General features: G+C 35.8%; 1 protein-coding gene across 3 annotated transcripts in view; it reads right to left on the bottom strand.

Moving 5' to 3' along the window:
- Positions 1-19,158, bottom strand: part of RAB27A (RAB27A, member RAS oncogene family) — a 73,020-nt gene that overhangs the window by 23,187 nt on the left and 30,675 nt on the right. For 2 of the 3 annotated variants that reach the window (XM_077881174.1, XM_077881175.1), the window contains exon 3: positions 4,902-5,076. In XM_077881174.1, the coding sequence (XP_077737300.1) occupies positions 4,902-5,054 (153 nt within the window). In that variant the 5' untranslated portion in view covers positions 5,055-5,076. Of the gene's footprint in view, positions 1-4,901; positions 5,077-18,876; positions 19,013-19,158 lie in introns of those variants that run through there. The other variant, XM_077881176.1, reaches the window with a different exon arrangement.

The raw sequence follows: 19,158 nt of genomic DNA on the forward strand, positions 1-19,158 counted from the left end.
AAATAAATTACTCCAAATAAAAGGCAGATACTGACAAAATGGATTTAAAAACATGATCCAACTATGTACTGTCTACAAGAGACATACTTTAGATTCAAAGACACAAAGAGGTTGTATATAAAAGGATAGGAGGAAAATACCATGCAAATAGTAACTAAAAGAGATCTGGAGCTGTACTAATATCAGGGAAAAAACACTGAGACAAAAATTGTTATTGAGGACAAAGAAAGATATTTTATAATGATAAAAGGGTTACTCTATTGAGAACATATAGGGAGAAAGGGGGAGAAATAAACATGCCAATCATTATATTGGAAGACTTCAAGACTCACTTTCTATAATGGATAGATGAATAAATAGGCAGATGAACAAGGAAACAGAAGGCTTACCACCACTATAAACCAAGAACATAAAAGACATCTATGGAACACTTCAGAACATATTCTTCTCAGGTATACATGAAACATTCTCAAAGACAGGCAATATGTAAGATCATAAAACACGCCTCAATAAACTTAAGTCTGAAATAATACAAATTATGTCTTCACTCAAAATGGGGTAAAATTAGCAATTATTAGCAGAAAAAATTTGGAAAATTCACAAATACATTTTACACAGTCTTAAATTAACAGAGTCTTAAATAACTGATGGGCCAAAGAAGAAACACAAGGGAAACTAGAAAATACTTTTAGATGGATAAAAATAAAAGCACAACTACAAAAAAAAATGATCAAATGAAGCTAAGGCAGTTACCAGAAGGAAATTTATAGCAATAAACACCTATATTAAAAAAGAAGATCTCAAATCAATAACTTAACTTTCAAACTTAAGAAATTAGAAAATAAGAGAAATTAAACCAAAATCAAACAGAAGGAAAGAAATAATAAAGAGTGGAAATAAGGTATCTTTTCTTTGAAAACATCAAACAAATTGATTGACCTTCAGCTAGACTGATCAAGGATAAAAATAGAAGACTCAAATTCCTAAAATCAGAAGGCTTTCAAAAGATCTCCTGTATAACCAGATATACTATAAATAATAAAAATTAAAATTAAAATAATTTGTTAAAGATTTAGTTATTTGAGAGAGAGCACAAGCAGAAGAGGCAGAGAGAGGGGGGAGAGGGGATCTCAAGCTAACTCCATGCTGAATGGGGAGCCCAATGTGAGGCTAGATGTCACAACCTGAGATCATGACCTGAGTAGAAACCGAAAGTCAATGAACTATGTCACCCAGGTGCCCAAATTAAAATAATTTTTAAAGAAATTTTTAAGAAGGACAACACTACCAACCTTACATATATAAAAATATTACAAATGAATACTATGAACAATCATATGCCAAAAAATTAAATAATCTATAATAAATTGAGAAATTCCTAGACACAAACAACTGAAACTAACTCAAGAAGAAATAGAACATATAAAGAAACATATAACTAATAAGGAGACTGAATTAGTAATCGAAAACTTCCCACAAAGAAAAGGGCAGGCCCAAATGTCTTCACTGGTGAATTTAAGCAAGTGCTTAAAGAAGAATCAACACCAATTTTCCCCAACTCTTCCAAACACTTTTCAACTCATTTTATAAGGCCAATATTATCCTAACACCAAAACTAAAGGTATCATGAGGGGGAAAAAAATCTACCAACCAATATCCATTCTAAGTATTGACAACAAAATACTAGCAAACAGAATCCAGCAACATATAAAAAGGTTTATATACCATGACAAAGTGAAATTTATCACAGGAACAGCAAGGATGATTTAACTTACAAAAATCAATCAATATAATACAATACATTGTAGTAGAATAAAGGACAAAAATCAATAACTATCTCAATAGATGCAGAAGAAAAGCCTTTGAAAATATTCAACATCTTTCATGATAAAAAAAAAACTACTCAAAAACAGAAAAGAATGTCCTCAGGTTGAAAAACAGCATCTATGAAAAAACACAGAGCTTACATTATACCTAATGGTAGAGGTCTGAATGCTTTCTCCCTAAAATCAAAAACAAGATGAGGATGTCCCCTCTTATCAGTTCTATTCAACATTTTACTAGAGGTTCTTGCCAGGGTAATCAGGCAAGAAAAAGAAATAATGCATATCCAAATTGGAAAAGAAGAAGTAAAAGAGAAGATGGTGTGATCTTGTATATAGAAAATCCTAAGGAATAAATATAAATATACACACACAATTTGAACTAACAAACAAGTTCATCAAGGTTTCAGTATACAAGATAAATTCACAAAATAAATTATATTTCTATAGTGGCAATGGACAATTCAAACTGAATTAAGAAACAATTTACAAAAGAATGAAAAAGATACTGAAGAATAAATTGAGCAAAAAAGTGTACAACTTAAACTTTGAAAAAGCTACAAAACATTGTTGAAAGAAATGAAAGAAGATCTAAATAAAATGGAAAAATATCTCATGTTCATGGATCAGAAGATGTAACATTATCAACAACCAATATTCCTGAAATTTATCTACAGATTCAGTGCAATTCCTATCAGAGTTTCAGCTGGCTTCTTTGTAGAAATTCCACTTGAATTCAAGTGGAATTGCAAGGAATCCAAAACAATCTTGAGAAAGAAGAACAAGGTGGGAGGACTCATGTTTCTCAATTTCAAAACTTAGTACAAAGCAGATGTAATCAAGATAGTACTGGCTTAAGGATAGACATCTAGATGACTAGAATAGAATTGAGAGCCCAAAAATAAACACATATTCATGGTCAATTGATTTTTCAACAAGAGTGCCAAGATCATTCATGGGGAAAAGAATGGGCTTTTCAATTGTTGGACCCCTACCCACACTGTATACAAAAATTAACTCAAAATGGATCACAGACCTAACCATAAGGGTTATAACTACTTATATGTATATATTTAAAAGGACATTTATCCAGAATGTATTTTTAAAACTCTGAAAAGTGAAGAATAAAAAGACAACCAATTTCAAAATAGGCAAACAATTTGAATAGACATTTCTCCAAAGATTACACAAATGGCTAGTAAGTACATGAAAAATAATTATTGCTCAAAAACGTGTCATTAGGGAAATTTATGTCAAACCTACAATGAGATATCACTTCACATGCACTGGAATGGCTATAATCAAATAGACAATAACAAGAGTTGGTAAGGATATGGAGAAAATGGAACTCCTTCCATATTGCTGGTAAGAATATAAAAAAGTGCAGCAACTTTAGAAAATTTGGAGGTTACTCAAAGTTAAACAGAGAGTTATCATATGGCAAATTAATTCTATTCCTAGGTGTATACCCAAGAGATTTGGAAACATAAGTCCACACAAAAAAAATGTATATGACTGTTAATGGAAGCATTATTCATAATAGCTAAAAAGTGAAACAATAAAATTGTCTATCAATGGATGAATAAACAAAATGTGGTATATCAATGCAATGGAATATTATTTGGCCATAAAAAAGAATGAAGTCATGATACATGCTACAATATGGATGAACCTTGAAAACATTATGCTAACTGAAAGAAGCCACACACAAAAGGAGGCATATTGTATGATTCCATTTACATGATATGTCCAGAATAGTCAAATCCATGGAGAATAGATTAGTGGCCAGAGAAGGGATAAAAGAGGAATGACTGCTAAAGAGCATGAGGTTTCTTTTGGGAGTGAAATGTTCTAGAATGAGATGCACAACTGTGAATATGCTAAAAACCACTGAACCGTACACTTTCAGTGGGTGAATTTTGTTATGTGAATTATATCTCAATAAGGTGATTTTTAAAAAAACAAGATCATAAAATGGAAATTAATAAATATAATCATATACATATATACTGATTCTACAATTATATTTCAATACTAAAAATTTCATGAAATCCTATTCTCACTCAGTGGGTCTGAGTCTCTATAAGACTCTCTGTCAGAAAAGACCTAGAGTAAGAGGGAATGCATTCTTCTATCCTGGAAGCCAGAGACCCTGTACCTTTTCCAGGTAGAATATGCTCCATTGAAAGATCTTTGTCATTAATCTCTTGACCACTTGTTGATCCATGTCATGGTAACAGTTGATTCTTCAGCAAGAAATGTAGTTCATGTGAAGGCAACTCTAACACAGTGACCCCCTGCCATCCCCTCCACCATCAGAATAACTATCAGTCCTATGGCCCCTTATATTAAAAAAAAAAAAAAAATAAGTGCCCCTTCACCATTCAGTAGAACCTCCTCCTTGGTTTCTTCCCAGATCAACATTCACTACTGGCATTCTCACTCCTAGGTCAACCTCCCCCTCCTGGCAGCATGATGAGTTCTGCCACTTAGCGTTCCACGTGGGACTGAATTAAGATAAAGGTAATTAAAAATGACATCAAAGGTGGATGAAATAGTCCACAAAACAGGAGTAGGGGGATCCCTGGGTGGCTCAGCGGTTGAGTGCCTGCCTTCAGCCCAGGGCGTGATCCTGGCAACCAGGGATGGAGTCCCACATCAGGCTCCGTGCATGGAGCCTGCTTCTCCCTCTGCCTGTATCTCTGCCTCTCTGTGTCTCTCACGAATGAATAAACAAAATCTTAAAAAAAAAAAAAAAAACAGGAGTAGGAGGGTGAGGGTGGTTTGTAAGCTTCATAACAAAGGCAGACAAATAACTTTGTAGAGTTCTGAGGGACCATACAAGCCAAAAGGGTATCAAGGGAAAATTAAAAGAAATCTTCCCTTTTGTCTCCTTGGTTTTATATTAAATGTCATTTAGCACAATCTTTTAAATCACATTGCAAAGACTGAACATACTACACTTTCACATGCACCCTTCAATTATATATTCCTAACTTTGTCCTTCTAATTCCTACAAATAAACTAGACAGACAGGAAAGCACTGATTCACAGATCACATTGTCATATAGAACTTACCACTCTTTTCTCCCTGAAATCAATGCCCACTGTCGTGATAAATTTGGAGTTAAATTTGCCATCTGTGTACTGGTAAAGTACACTGGTCTTCCCTACTCCAGAATCTCCCAAAGCTAAAAACTTGATGAGGTAATCATAGTCTCCATCAGACATAATGAAGAACTCAGTGCTTCACCTGTAAAATACAAACAAATGCATATTTTTAAAAAGCCATTAGGAAATATTAGACTATTCCATGAATACTATCGGTTACTCTAATATCCAGTTCAGTAAGTACTATGTGACACTTATATGCCTAAGGGTTCTGTGAAGAGGATTAGATACTATTCACTGCCCCCAAGGGTCTAATAATTTGCTAGAGGAGATGTAACAGAAATAATAAATAACAGCTTAAACTTAATGTGCATATTACAGTACCATTAAGACAAAAATTCAAAGTGAGAATAAAAATTAAGAAGATAACCACCACTAAGTCTTACATGCAGATGCAAAAATTTTAAAAAGAAATAAGGAAGGAGAATGTTACAGGAATAATAATAGAGTGCAAGTGGTTCCAATTCCCAACCCCCCCCCCCACACACACACACACACACAACTTTTTTCAAAGTCTCCTGGTCCTAGATCTCAGGCTTTTCTCTTTTACTTGGACATTTAGGCAATTTCATTTATCCTATTCATTTCAAATGTCACTATAGTTCTTTCAAAGACAATACTAAATTCACAAGTAAAATTTGGCTTGTGGCATTATTATTATTATTATTACAATTACATACCTCATGTTAAGTCAGACTTTCTTAGAATACCACTGCTCCCCTGGAAACTGAGTTCAGATTTGGGCAGCCACTGTTCAGAAGTCACAGTTGGCTCATCTACCTATACTTGCCTTGGTATTCAAACAAGAAATGCTACCAATTCAGGTTTTTGATATTGACTAAAACAAAAGTGCAACTTAGAGAAGAAAAATTCTTGTTTTTACCAGCAAAGCCTAACCACGGTTATTTTTATCCTTTGCAATGAGCACTTCTCATGATTTGTTTTTATTCTCTAAATAGATTCAAACTACTGAAAATATCAGTCCAACTGAAAATGTAGTCTGTCTCCAGGAAAGGCTTACTTATTTTTATGCTCCCATTTCTAATACCAATAAACCCTCCTCAAAATCAGAAAAATAATGAGCTACCCCACTACCACCTGCAACTCTACATGCCCATTCAAACATGCATATTCTCCCATCCATACACACATCAGATGCCCTATATTAGATGCTAATTTTCCTTTCATTGTCTATTTCCACCCAGCCTCACATTGAAAAACTTTACTACCATTCTCATGCTTCCTATAGGATTATTTCTATAGGTCCATAAAATTAATAAAAATTCAAGCAAGGACATTTATTGATTTTCTATGTTTTTTCCACTACCCCATCCTCAATTTGGTGACTCGTCTTATGCTCAAAAATCCTGAATACTAACCCCCAAGAGCCACTGCAATTTACTTCTTCATGGTGCCTTAGTAAAGAGCTAGGACCTCACATTCAGATATGGCTGGTCAGCTGATAAAGGCAGAGATTCCACAAACATTCATAACTCTATTTGCACACTGTAAAGAATGACACTTCACAGATGATGGCTTTCCTACATTATAGCTTCTGTATTCACAGGTTTGGGTTGCCTGTATTAATGGTATATAACATAGTCCTCTCCAGAAGATAACTAATATGGTACAAATAAATATGCTAGTATCGTATTATAGGATCTCATTTGGCTCCAAGTTATTCATTAATAAGAGCTAAGAATTTAAAAGCAGGCCCAAATAATGTTTAATCATTTTGGAAGTTCCCCTAAAAATGAATAAGGAAGCAGAAGGCAACTTCAAATTCTGCAATGAGAATGATACAACAACACTGTGGTTACCTTACTTCCTCTCTACTTTCAGGTTGAACAAAGGTTGGTCATTTCTGTATCTATGTTTTTATATCATTTAAGGTACAGGAGAAAATGTTATCACCAATGGCATCACTCAGAAGAGTGCCATTAGGATTCTCTAAATCCACTTGAATGGAATTCAAAGACAGATGAAACTATCTCTGCTGCACCAAAATTTAATGTGTTAGTTACTAGGGGAGAAGAATCACAAATATAAGTCTAAAAATGTTCTTTGTGGGTTTTTCTATTCATGTTGATAGCAATACATAACAATTTGTTCCCAAACCAAGCCATTGTAAAGGAAGTATTAACAAACCAAATACCACAGCTAAAGGTATAAATACCACCATCAATATTAATCATAGTTTGCACTCTTCAAATCACATCTCTAGGCAATTATCTGCCTTGTTAATCTGAAAATAAATGTCCAGACCTTTCACTCTCTGGGTTCAGTTTTCCCAAAGATGAAATACAACCCAGAGAGAATAACTCATTTGCATAGTCTAGAAAATAAATCTAACTCCAAGTTCAATGTCCAGTATACCTCCAAGCTTATTGTCTGTTACTCAAGTTTCCATAAATGCATGTTGGGATTAAAATTACCAGGTACTAATTGTACAAGGCAGCCTAAGAGGAAACACATGATTTTTGAAGTCAAGAAGAACTGGGCTGAATCCCATGTCTCCCACATGCCAGCTACTCAGATGTCTCGGAGTCTTGGCTTCAGGTTTCCGTTCTACGAAAAAGAAGATACTTTATACTCATTCACACCATTGTTCTAAAGATTGAACAAGACACTCTTTGTGGAATACCCAGCACAGTGTTTAGCATATATTACAACTCAGTAAATGTTAGCTCACTCTCTTCACACCATTCTGAACAGATCAGACTGGTTCTAAAGACCCAGATCAATCACTGAAATTGCCTATGAGCAGCTCAAAACATATTTCTAATACAAAGGATTTCTGACTGGCTCAGAGTAATTTGCTGAGTCAACACAGATCACTTTTAAACTAATTCTGATCTTTTTTGGCTGGTTTAAAACATTTTCAATTCATTTCAAATTGATATGCCTATTGAAAAAGAAGTTATGACCAAGTTAAAAACAGGTTCAAATCTGTATAAAACACTGCAGTCCATTCTAACAAGCTCATACTTGCTCAAAAAAAAAAAAAAAATCTGAATGGTTCATTCTAGTTCAGAATGAAAGACTCAAATTCAAAGAGGTTACACCCACAAAACTATTTCTGACTGATGTAAAGTCACTTTGGCTAAAACTAAATATATCTAATGAAAATTACTTGGGTCTGGTTTCAATAGCTCAAACTGCTTCAAACTAGTTTTACCTAGCTCAAATAAGTTCTGACCTGGAAGGCAGTCAGAACTGGCTCATGTGAGGTTTGATTGGTTCAGAGTATATTTTACTGAGTCAAGTTAGTGTTGACCAGTTAAATATCTCCAACTGAGTCAAACTTGCTCTAATTTTATCAAACTGCTTATAACTGGATCATGTCATCTATAAAATTGTTTTTTACTGTCCCAGAATGATTAAAAACTGGTTCCAACCAGTCCAAGTTGACTGATCAGAAAGATGTTCAAACAGTTCAAGACTAAAAATGTAAAATGATAAACAGAAGCAAAAAAAGCAATGGTTTGGTGTTTTAAATCTATGTCAAACTAACAAACTCAGATTTTTACTGATAATTACCTCAATTGCAGATAGTCTATACCCCAAATTGATCTCCACTACAATATGGTTTCTTTCTATATCTGAACAGTTTGTATGTGTTGGAGAACAGTAAACAAGTTGAGAAAAAGGAATACAGGCACACTGGCAGAGGAGAATATGAGAAACAATAGGAAAAGGTGTGATGGGTGACAGATTTCCTTGGTTGACAACTCACCATTTTATCTCAGGGATCACAGCAAAACATTAATCCATGATCCAACAATAAAACAGAGATTTTTTTTTTTTTTTTAAAAAACAGAGATTTCAAGTTAAGAAAAATCTGTAGCAAATTTGGAGGCTATGTAAAGTGTGCCCTAAATTGGTCACAATGACTAGGCTAGTCTGGGTTAACAGACCAGAATTCTAAAAAGTAAGGACCTGCAAGGAAATAAAAGGACTTATGAAGGAGGCAGGCCTTCACTGATAACAGAGATTTTTCAGGTTTTGGGCAGGGTATTGAGGGTAACAAGTTTCTTATCTGAGTTTGCAGCCAATTAGTCAAAGCCTAGAATTAGTGGAACCATTTCCTGCTTCAGCAGAAAATAATTCTAGTGCATAGCAAACTATAGCCCCAAACCCATCCTGCAGTCCAATATATGTGTTTCACCACTGCTTATCACCACCAGATGAAGAAAACTTAATATTAAGTTTAAACTGCTGGTAGAAAAAAAATAAAATAAAAAATAAAAAATAAATAAACTGCTGGTAGGTCTTCATATAGAACCACCTTCATATAAAAAAATTATTTTTGTTTCTTATTCTTATTACTCCAGTCTTGAGTAGTCAGGGGCCTACTCCCCATAAAGAAAAAATTCCATTCCCCAAGTATAGAAATAACATAAATTATTTTTATGTTGGCATTTTAGAGCAGGAAGGGAAACACTGAAAACACATGGTGCAAGATTTGACATTTGGGACATCCAAACAACATTTTGTACATAATATTTGCAGTGGTTGCATTCCAACCTATTGATGCTTGAGAAGTTAGTTCATGAAGGCTTTTCCCAATTACATTACTCTTGCTAAAAGCAGCTCAGAAGCCTAGGTCAGATGCCCACACACCAAGTACTTTACAATCCTTATCACAGTCCTAAAGTCAGGGGCTACATACCACACACACTTCCTCAGTGCCATTCTATAATGGATGCTCCAATGAGAATACAAGTAAGTGCGTCTTGGGCAGTCTATTCACATGCTAACATGGGCTCAATTCCAGCATGTTGTTGAGAAAGAAGAAAAAGTGGAGGTTAAGAACATGGACTCCAGAACCAAATCACCTAGATGTGAATATAGTCATTTCACTTTAGATAATTTAATCCCTGTGCTCACTTTGGCAGCACATATATTGAAATCGGAAAATTTGATCCCTTGGGGTGCCTGGGTGGTTCAGCCAGTTAAGCGACCAAGTTTTGATTGCAGCTCAGGTCCTGATCCTCAGGGTCCTAAGATGGGCCCTGGGTAGGGCTTTGTGCTCAACTCAGCATCCAACTGCTCCTCCCCATCCCCCTCACATGCACTCTCTCTAATAAATAAAAATAAAATATTTAAAAAATAAAAGAAAAAATTGGGACGCCTGGGTGTCTCAATGGTTGAGCATCTGCCTTTGGCTCAGGGCATGATCCCACGGTCCCAGGATCGAGTCCTACGTCCAGCTCCCTGCATGGAGCCTCCTTCTCCCTCTGCCTGTGTCTCTGCCTCTCTCTCTGTGTTTCTCATGAATAAATAAATAATCTTTTAAAGAAGAAAAAAAAACTTTTAAAGAATATTTAATCCCTTTGCTTCAGGTTCCCCCATTTTAAAAATGGGAATGATTTTTTAATTAATTTTTATTCTATTAACTATCACGCATATGCTTTCTTATCTTAAGTTCTTTATAACTGGGATGCATCTTTCATTTCACAGTCTTATAATGTATGACATCTTGCAACTGTTACTAAATGAGGTAGCACTGGAGATAGTTGTATGAAAATATTTCATTAGCATCTTCTAGCAAGATCACAAATGCACCATCAACACATTTTAGATTTGAAGGAGCTGTAAACCTATCTCAGGAGGCTGTGGTAAAGATAGAGTTAATGTATACATGAAGAGTTTAGAACAGTGTCTGGCACACAGTAAATCTTGTATGACTATTAACTGCCATTAGCATCATCATCTTGCAATCTAGCTCCCAATGGTAAATATGCAGACAATATTCCTTTCTTTCCAAGAACTATAAGAAAGAACTATGCCCCTAAACTAAAAACTAATGAAAGAAAAAATTAGGAACTTGTGAAGAGCACTTAAACCAAAGTTCACTTCTTTAAACTCTGTATCTCCTTCAGGAAGACACCTCAAGGAAATGTCTTCTAAAAAGTCAAGAATGACTCTAATTTGGAACATGCAAAAGACTTTCTTACTCTGTTCACTTCCATCTATCCTCCCTACACAAATATTTTTTCAAAGTGCTCTCCACCCTCACTCTCACCAGACTAACAATAGAAAGCAAGGAACACCCACTTCCTCAACATACACTAAGTAGTGGTAATTGCCTTCAGAGAGAAAGTCAATGATCTTCTTCCTTATTTAAAAAATAAAACATATCTTAATTGTTCTTAGGGGAATAAGATAGAAGAGAGTGGTTTTAGTCAGAGCAAAGGAATTAGATTTCTCTCCCTCCCTTCTCCATCTCCACCGCCCCCCCCCGCCCACACACACCCCTAGCCCAAATACTCCATAAAGCTTCCTATGAAAGTCAGTCCTAGACTCCAACCTTAGGATCCCCTATCATTAGGCAGACTCATTCTGAAACTAATTCAGATAGGTCAGCCATTTCTTGAAAGCCAAATTCTCTATCAGCCATATTTAGTACAGAGAATTTAAAAAGAGGGAGGGATAATATTAACTGAATAGATGTGCCACAAACAGTACTAGACATGCATGATTTTATCAGCACACCACCCTTAAAGATAACTCAAGGGTCTGTACAAGACTTATATTACACAAAGAGTGATATTTTCTTAAATATAATGGGAGGTAGGCTCAGGTTCAAATTCTGACTGTTTCTTTGTCCTGGTCTGAGTTCTTTACACTAAGCCTCCATTCTTTCAACTATAAAATGGAGATAACAATGGTTAAGTGACATTATCCACAGAAAGCTTTTAGTGCATTGCTTATATTAAATGTTCAATAATTGAAACTTGTTTTTAGCAATACTATGACTAAAAATCTCATCAAGCTCTCAGCAAGGCATGTCACTTTATGATCTATTCTTAATCCACTACCTGAACCTTTAGAAAAAACATAGGAAAAATTCAATTTAGATGCAATCACTTATGAGATGTCTATCCATTATGAAAGCTATGCTGGCATTCCAATATAACACTGAGTTTTATCTGTATGATTTTTGGCAATTTCAGAACCGAAATGTTCATCAGTTCAATACTTAAATTTCCAAAAGAGGAAACTGAATGAAGTCCAGAGAAGACAAGTGAACCATATAAAATCAATCAGCCAATTAGATGTGGAGCTGAGCTAGATTCCTAGTCTTCTAAATTCTAGTCCTATACCCTTTTCTAACATAGCATGTCTTTTGTTCTCTCGGTAATCCTTCCTTCAAAGCCAGGAACTTCAGTTATAGTTGATTTGATTCAGGAATCAAAAGTTTTCTGTAGCGCCAGCAATTATAGAGATGAATTACTTTATAAGTAAGGCTTAGACACACAGAAGTTGGTATGAAGGACCTGTACTTCTGTCTCTGTCACAAAGCTCTTCCTTCTGATGAGTTCCCCCCAAGGAGACAGGTCATAAACTGAAGGCATGTCTGCCTCTTGTTGGTCACAGCAAATCTAAGAAATTATGTATCTTGATACTTGTACTATCTCCTGTAAATCCTCTTTATGTCTTTCTTTCCTGTGGTTTCAAAATGTAAAGAGAGCAGAAAAATCATGGTGTTTTTCATTTCCTTACAGATTTATTTGCTATTGAGCTTGATGCATTCCTTTCAAATCAAGATTATTTCCTGTGGTGCTGCCTGAAATTCTCTGTAAGGATACTTCTTCAGGCTCATTCACTAACTCTTTCATTCATCAAATATTTATTGAATGCCTATTTTGTGCTTGGTGCCAGAGCACAATGGGGAGCCAATATTCAACATTAAAACCTTACACTTTTAGCCACTTCCCAATCTATATTCTAATAACTATACCCACTTCTTTGCATTTTCAAAAAAGCCAATCCTCAAAAACATTTTAATATTCCCTTGTAAACATAGTACAATAGGACATGAAAATTCACATCCCCATATTGTTTTTTCCCTGCCGATATGTGCACGTCACATGTTTGGCATGCATATAAAGATGCAAAAGGAATAAAAATGTAAAGCTTAACAGAGAAAAAAGAGAAAACTTTTAAAAGAGAAACATGAGGTATACTGTAAGAAATTTTAACTAGAAAACATTTTGAATTTCTTAGAAAGGTTAATAAGATATTACAGTGTTCCTATAGAGTTTATGGACCTCACTTGCCTTGCCCAAAGTGATTTCTACGTAGAAATAGAAAAATATGAATATAACTATTACTTTTCAGACAAAACACAAAACATCAGGATTTTTGAGACCTATATTGTCTCATGTTCTGTTGTACATATTAATGTCTCCTTATTCAAGGATTCATTTGGAGAAAAATGTTCACGCAACAATGACAGGCATAGAACAATAAAGCCTATCGGTGTTTTTTAAATTTAATGTTAAAAAGCAGTAGATTTTTCTCCTTTTGTTTATGGAACCATTGATCTATTCTTGGTTCTGAAGAATACACATAACAGAGACAGCAGAAAGGGGTAAGAGAAATCATACAGAGTGGGGCAGGACAGAGAAGGCATTTTATAACAAATCAAGATATGAGTAGGGACAACTTGTGGTTACCAAATAAGCCCTGGTTACAACTGTCTTAGATCATTTCAATTCCTAGACCCTAAAGTAAAATACATCTACTTTCACTATAAAAACAAGTGTCCTACCCAATAGTGGGGCTCCCTATTTTCGCAAGAGGAGATAGCCTCTGCCTTCTGGGCCGTGAGTTTCCTCTTTTCAATTTCTGGTCAAGGCAAGAGAAGATAGGTTTCTGCCCTAGCTAGAAATCTAGCTTTTCCTTGTCTCCTAATTGAAAGATGAGTTTGATTTTATCTAAATTGGGAATACTATATAACTGCATTAGATATTCTCCTATAACCTATGATTCATAAATGCATTCCTATCAATACAATGTAGTAATATTATGGATCCATCCTTAACAGTGAGGGGAGATATTCTTGGCTAAAAACTGACAGGATCTAAATTCACCTATCATTTGGCTTTATATTTATAAATGTGCCTGCTACATAGGAATATTTCATTCTCCCCATTTAAACAAAGTGAAAAGACTAACTTGTAGTAGATAGTGGTATTCCAGCAAAGCAAGTTATTCAGAGAAAAATAAAATTACCTGCAAATACCATTAAATATACATTTTCAAATACCGGCAGGACATTTGAATATATCTTCATTTGTAAAAAGTTTCCTCTAGACATTTGCAAATCCTTTATGAGTATTAAAGAGAAAGACTAGGGTAAAGAAAAAATAAACAGTCTCAATCCAGGACTTGATCTACCATTTCTGAAATGTTACCATCACCTCAGTAGGTGAGCAACATAACCCAGTAAACAAATAATACAAGCAACTACACATTAGGGAAGAGGGGGACACTGGAATTATTCTTGAAAATACAAAGTGTTCTCCTGGAAGGCCAGGAGATGATTGTGGGATGATTCAAATGATATACTAGATGTTTTGTTGTTTTTTAATTTATAGAGACCATTGATTGATTCATTTACTTAAAAGACCTTATTTGTTAAGTTTCTTTTAGGGTCAGAATATGAATGTTTATAGGAATTTATGGAAGGTAAGCACTGGGTGTTAAATTACTTATAGATTATGGTAAGTACCTTTTGTTTTATAGATATAAGGTTAACAGGGAAGGGCACACTATAGAATATGGCATTTATAAAATATAGGCCATACTGTGGCAACAGGAGTGGTTGTTTGGTTTGCTGAGCAATATCTCAAACAATATGAGAGCAGTCCTATAATGGACACAACCATATGTGACTTCAATGTCCAACCCATGGCTAAATATGGTTCTTAATGACACCACGAAGCTGGAGAGTCTCCAAGAATTTGACAGAAGCACAAAACCTATAAAGTCTACTCCCACACAATGGTTGCTTTTTATAAGCACATAGAAGATGGTTTTAATAGACATTGGAGTCAAGGTCTCCTATATTCAAACAACAGGATACCACCACCTATCTGTGTAGAGTGAGAAGCAAAATGCCTGATAGATATCAATATGTCACAGCTCTTCTTATGATTACAAAAGATTAAAGCTAGAACACTGATCTTATGGCCTTAAGCCTGGCACTTTTCCACAATACCATAAGAATGACACTGACACTTTATAAAACTCTCAAAGAACGTAGTAAATAGATTTTCTGAAAATGTAAATGGAGGAGTGACTTAAAGTACCTGGAAGGTAGGATAGCTTCAAGCCCAACTGGTTAACAGAGGGAATTCTGTTATTAACAAGACAAATGGTGGCATCTTGCTATGTCAGAGTGCCACCAAAGTCTAGGGCCTGGGACTCAAAGGGAGAAATATTAGAAGTGACATGCTGCTCCCCTAGCCAGGACTATAAGGATGACAAATCAAGTAGCACTCAAAGGACTTGATATTGGAATGTGCTTTTCCAAGGTTGCAAAACACACCGCACCTTTCCATTATTCACTTAGAAATGGAGTCAAGAGTTCTGCCAAGCTTTGTCCTCCCAGAGCACAGCACATGTGTGGTGAGGCCTTTGACCAGCACAGCCTGGCTCTCTCTTGCATCTCACCTGCTTCAAGTTTTTTGTGTGCTGCCATTGTCCAAATAAGAACAATTACATAAATATCCCTGAGTTAACAATAACTAGGGAAGAGAAGAGCTCCTTTATCACTGCCTTTTTTTAAAAAATGAGAATGTGAGTACTCTGTATTTATTCACCCCATAGAGAAGGTGTGTCCAGAATATATAATGCCACCCTGCCTTTCCAGACCCAACCATTTGCACACTAAGATTATTATTTTCACTGTTGTTTTATAAGTGTGATTTCTACAGTATACTGAAATCATTTCACTGATTTCTTCAACAAAGGACAGAAATCATACTGTTACTTTTCTGTGATGAGAGATGCTACACTTGTGTACTTGCAGGAACTATGAATGTTGAGAGCTCCCATCCCACATGTCCTACTCCAAAGGCTAAACTGAACCATTGGTTTCATACACAAACATTTACAATGGCTATGAAGATATGCCAGATATGGATCCACTTTTCCCTTGTCCTGCCTGCCCCACACCCTCACCCTTGTTGGCTAACATTCAGCACAGCTGTCCTCAGCTCTTAGGAATATGCTTTTACGGTACATGGTTGCTTATTGATGCATAGGACCCATCACTTCACAGCTGGCATTCTTTTCCACAGTCTAACATCCACCCTACGACCTCCCCATGTTGGGTTCTAAAAGACTTTTCTAATAATTGCCCTTGTGCCATGACCTCTCTGCTTTTTTCCCCTTTCCGGCTTTCTTGTCTTAAGATTTTATTTATTTGACAGAGAGACAGCATGTGTGCACAAGCAGGGGGAGTGGCACACTGAAGAAGAAAGAGAAGCAGGCTCCCCCACGGAGCAGGAGTCTGGTTCGGGACTCCATCCCAGGACCCTGGGATCATGACCTGGCTGAACCAAAGGTAGACATTTAACCAACCGAGCCATGCTGGTGCCCACTGGCTTTCTTGTCTCTTATCTCCAAGTACTTTCTCCAAACTCTAGTTTGTGTGTGCAACAACTGACCTTACATCAACAATGCCAGTCAATGAATGCACTTTTCTTTTTTTTTTGTAACACAGTGAGCTGCCATGTTAACTTCAAGATATTGGACCCTCCTCAATAAGCTCAAAAGCTACTGTGTCTTTAAGGACTTCTACTTTTCCAACAAGGAAAAGAGCTTTCCCCTATCTATTTCTGGGAATAGAGCCATTTCAGGAACACAAATACTTCTCAATACTATCCTAGTTTTGGCTTTCCCATAATGTTAATGAACCGGCAGCAAACTGATACAAGTTGGTCCTGAGTTTAAAACACTCATAGGAGTCCTGGGTGACTCAGTCAGTTAAGTGTATGACTCTTGATTTCAGCTTAGGTCTTTTTTTTTTTTTAATAGTAAATTTATTTTTTATTGGTGTTCAATTTGCCAACATACAGAATAACACCTAGTGCTCATCCCGTCAAGTGCCCCCCTCAGTGCCCGCCACCCAGTCACCCCCACCCCCCTCCCTCCTCCCCTTCCACCACCCCTAGTTCATTTCCCAGAGTTAGGAGTCTTCCATGTTCTGTCGCCCTTTCTGATATTTCCTACCCATTTCTTCTCCCTTCCCCTCTATTCCCTTTCACTATTATTTATATTCCCCAAATGAATGAGACCATATAATGTTTGTCCTTCTCCGATTGACTTATTTCACTCAGCTTAGGTCTTGATCTCAGGCTCATGAGTTCAAGGAACGAACGAATGAATGAACAAAAGACATCTGTAAATATTTCTACCATGTAACAACTTAGTTCCTTTATTTATTTTAATGATTTTAGTCACCACTTATTTGAGAGAGAGCGTGCACATGAGCAGGGGAAAGAGCAAAAGGAGAGGGATGGGCAGGATCCATGCTGAACTCAATCCCACGACCCTGAGATCATGAACTGAGGCAAAATCAAGAGTTGGATGCTTAACTGATTGAGTCACCCATGCCCCACAACTTAATTATTTTAAAAACACTGAAATACTTCTGCTCAGTGAGGGAGACCATCAACAAAATGATAAAGCAACCTACTAAATGGGAGAAAATATTTGCAAATCATATATCTGATAGGAGTTAATACCCAAAATATATAAAGAAAGTCATACATCTTAATACAAAACAACAACAACAACAAAAACAAACAAACCACCCACAAATAATCTGATTTCAAAATGGGCAGAAGACCTGAATAGATATTTTTCCAAAGAAGACGTACAGGTGGCCAACAGACACATGAAAAGATGCCCCAAATCACTAATCATCAAGGAAATGCTAATCAAAGACACGGTGAGATATTAGCTCATATCTTCTAGAATGGCTATTATCAAAAAGACAGGGGATGAGGATGTGGAGAAAAGGAAGGCTTCTATGCTGTTGGTAGAAATGGTGCAACCACAGTGTAAAACAGTATGGAGGTTCCTCAAAAAAATTAAAATAGAACAACCATATAACCCAGTAATTCCATTTCTGGTATTTGTCAAAAGAAAATGCAAAAACTCAAAAAAATATATGTACCCCATGTTCATTGCAGCATTATCTACAACAAATAGATAATTTAGAAACAACCTAAATATCCATCAACAAATGAATGATAAAATAAAATGGGATGGATACATACATACACACATGCACAGAGGAATACTACTCAGCCATAAGAAAGGAAATACTGCCATTTGTACAACATGAATGGACCTTGAGGATATTACACTAAGTGAAATAAGTCAGACAAGGAAAGACAAATCTGTATGATCTCAGTTATATGTGGAATCAAAAAAACAAAACAAAACAAAACAAAACAAAACAAAACCCCAAGCTCTTGGATACAAATTGGTGATTACCAGAGGCAGGGACTATGGGGTGGGCCAAATGGGTAAAGGGAATCAAAAGGTAAAAACTTCTAGTGATGAAATAAATATATTATAGGAATATAATATACAGCATGGTGACTGCAGTTACTAACACTATACTGCATATTTGAAACTTGCTAAGAGAATAAATCTTAAAAGTTATCACACAAGAAATTCTGTGACAGATGTTAACAAGACTTATTGTGATCGTTTTTGCAGTATACGCAAATACTGAATCATATTGTACACCTGAAACGAATACAAGGTATATCAAATATACCTCAGTTCTTAAATTTTTTAAAAATATAATAATTTTTTTTAAAAAATTGATATAGGCTCAGAATATCAAACTATTTCCTGATGTTTTAGCACCACTAAAACAATGACACTAGGATTCTTAGCCTTTAGTGTCCATTAGGTGTCAGTAAGTTACAGAGAGCTGGACAGAGATCTTTTTGGTCCCCCTCAGGTCTACTCTCTCAGCAATGTATTTGTAATGTGTGTTGAACTACTCCCTAAATAGTATCATATTCTTTAATAGCTGAATCAAAAGGAAAGAAAAGAAACTCACCTAATGGACAAGGTCTAATAGGATGTACTTATTGATTCTCAGGAAGTCTTTCCTTGTTCCACCTATTCAGTATGTAGTCTTGGAATGGACTGTTTGCATTTCTGTCAGCAGCTGTTTATAGAATGGGGTGTGCCTTGGATTTACTTATGCAAAAGGACTGAGGAACTACAATGTACTTGCAACCATCCAGCCAATTTCTAAATCAACCTGTCGGATCACAGTTGGCTATTTCGCTATTGCTATTGACTTCTAATTTTATTGCATTTTGGTCAGTAAATGTGA

The sequence above is a fragment of the Canis aureus genome, chromosome 32, assembly GCF_053574225.1.
Source record: "Canis aureus isolate CA01 chromosome 32, VMU_Caureus_v.1.0, whole genome shotgun sequence".
NCBI lineage: Eukaryota > Metazoa > Chordata > Mammalia > Carnivora > Canidae > Canis > Canis aureus.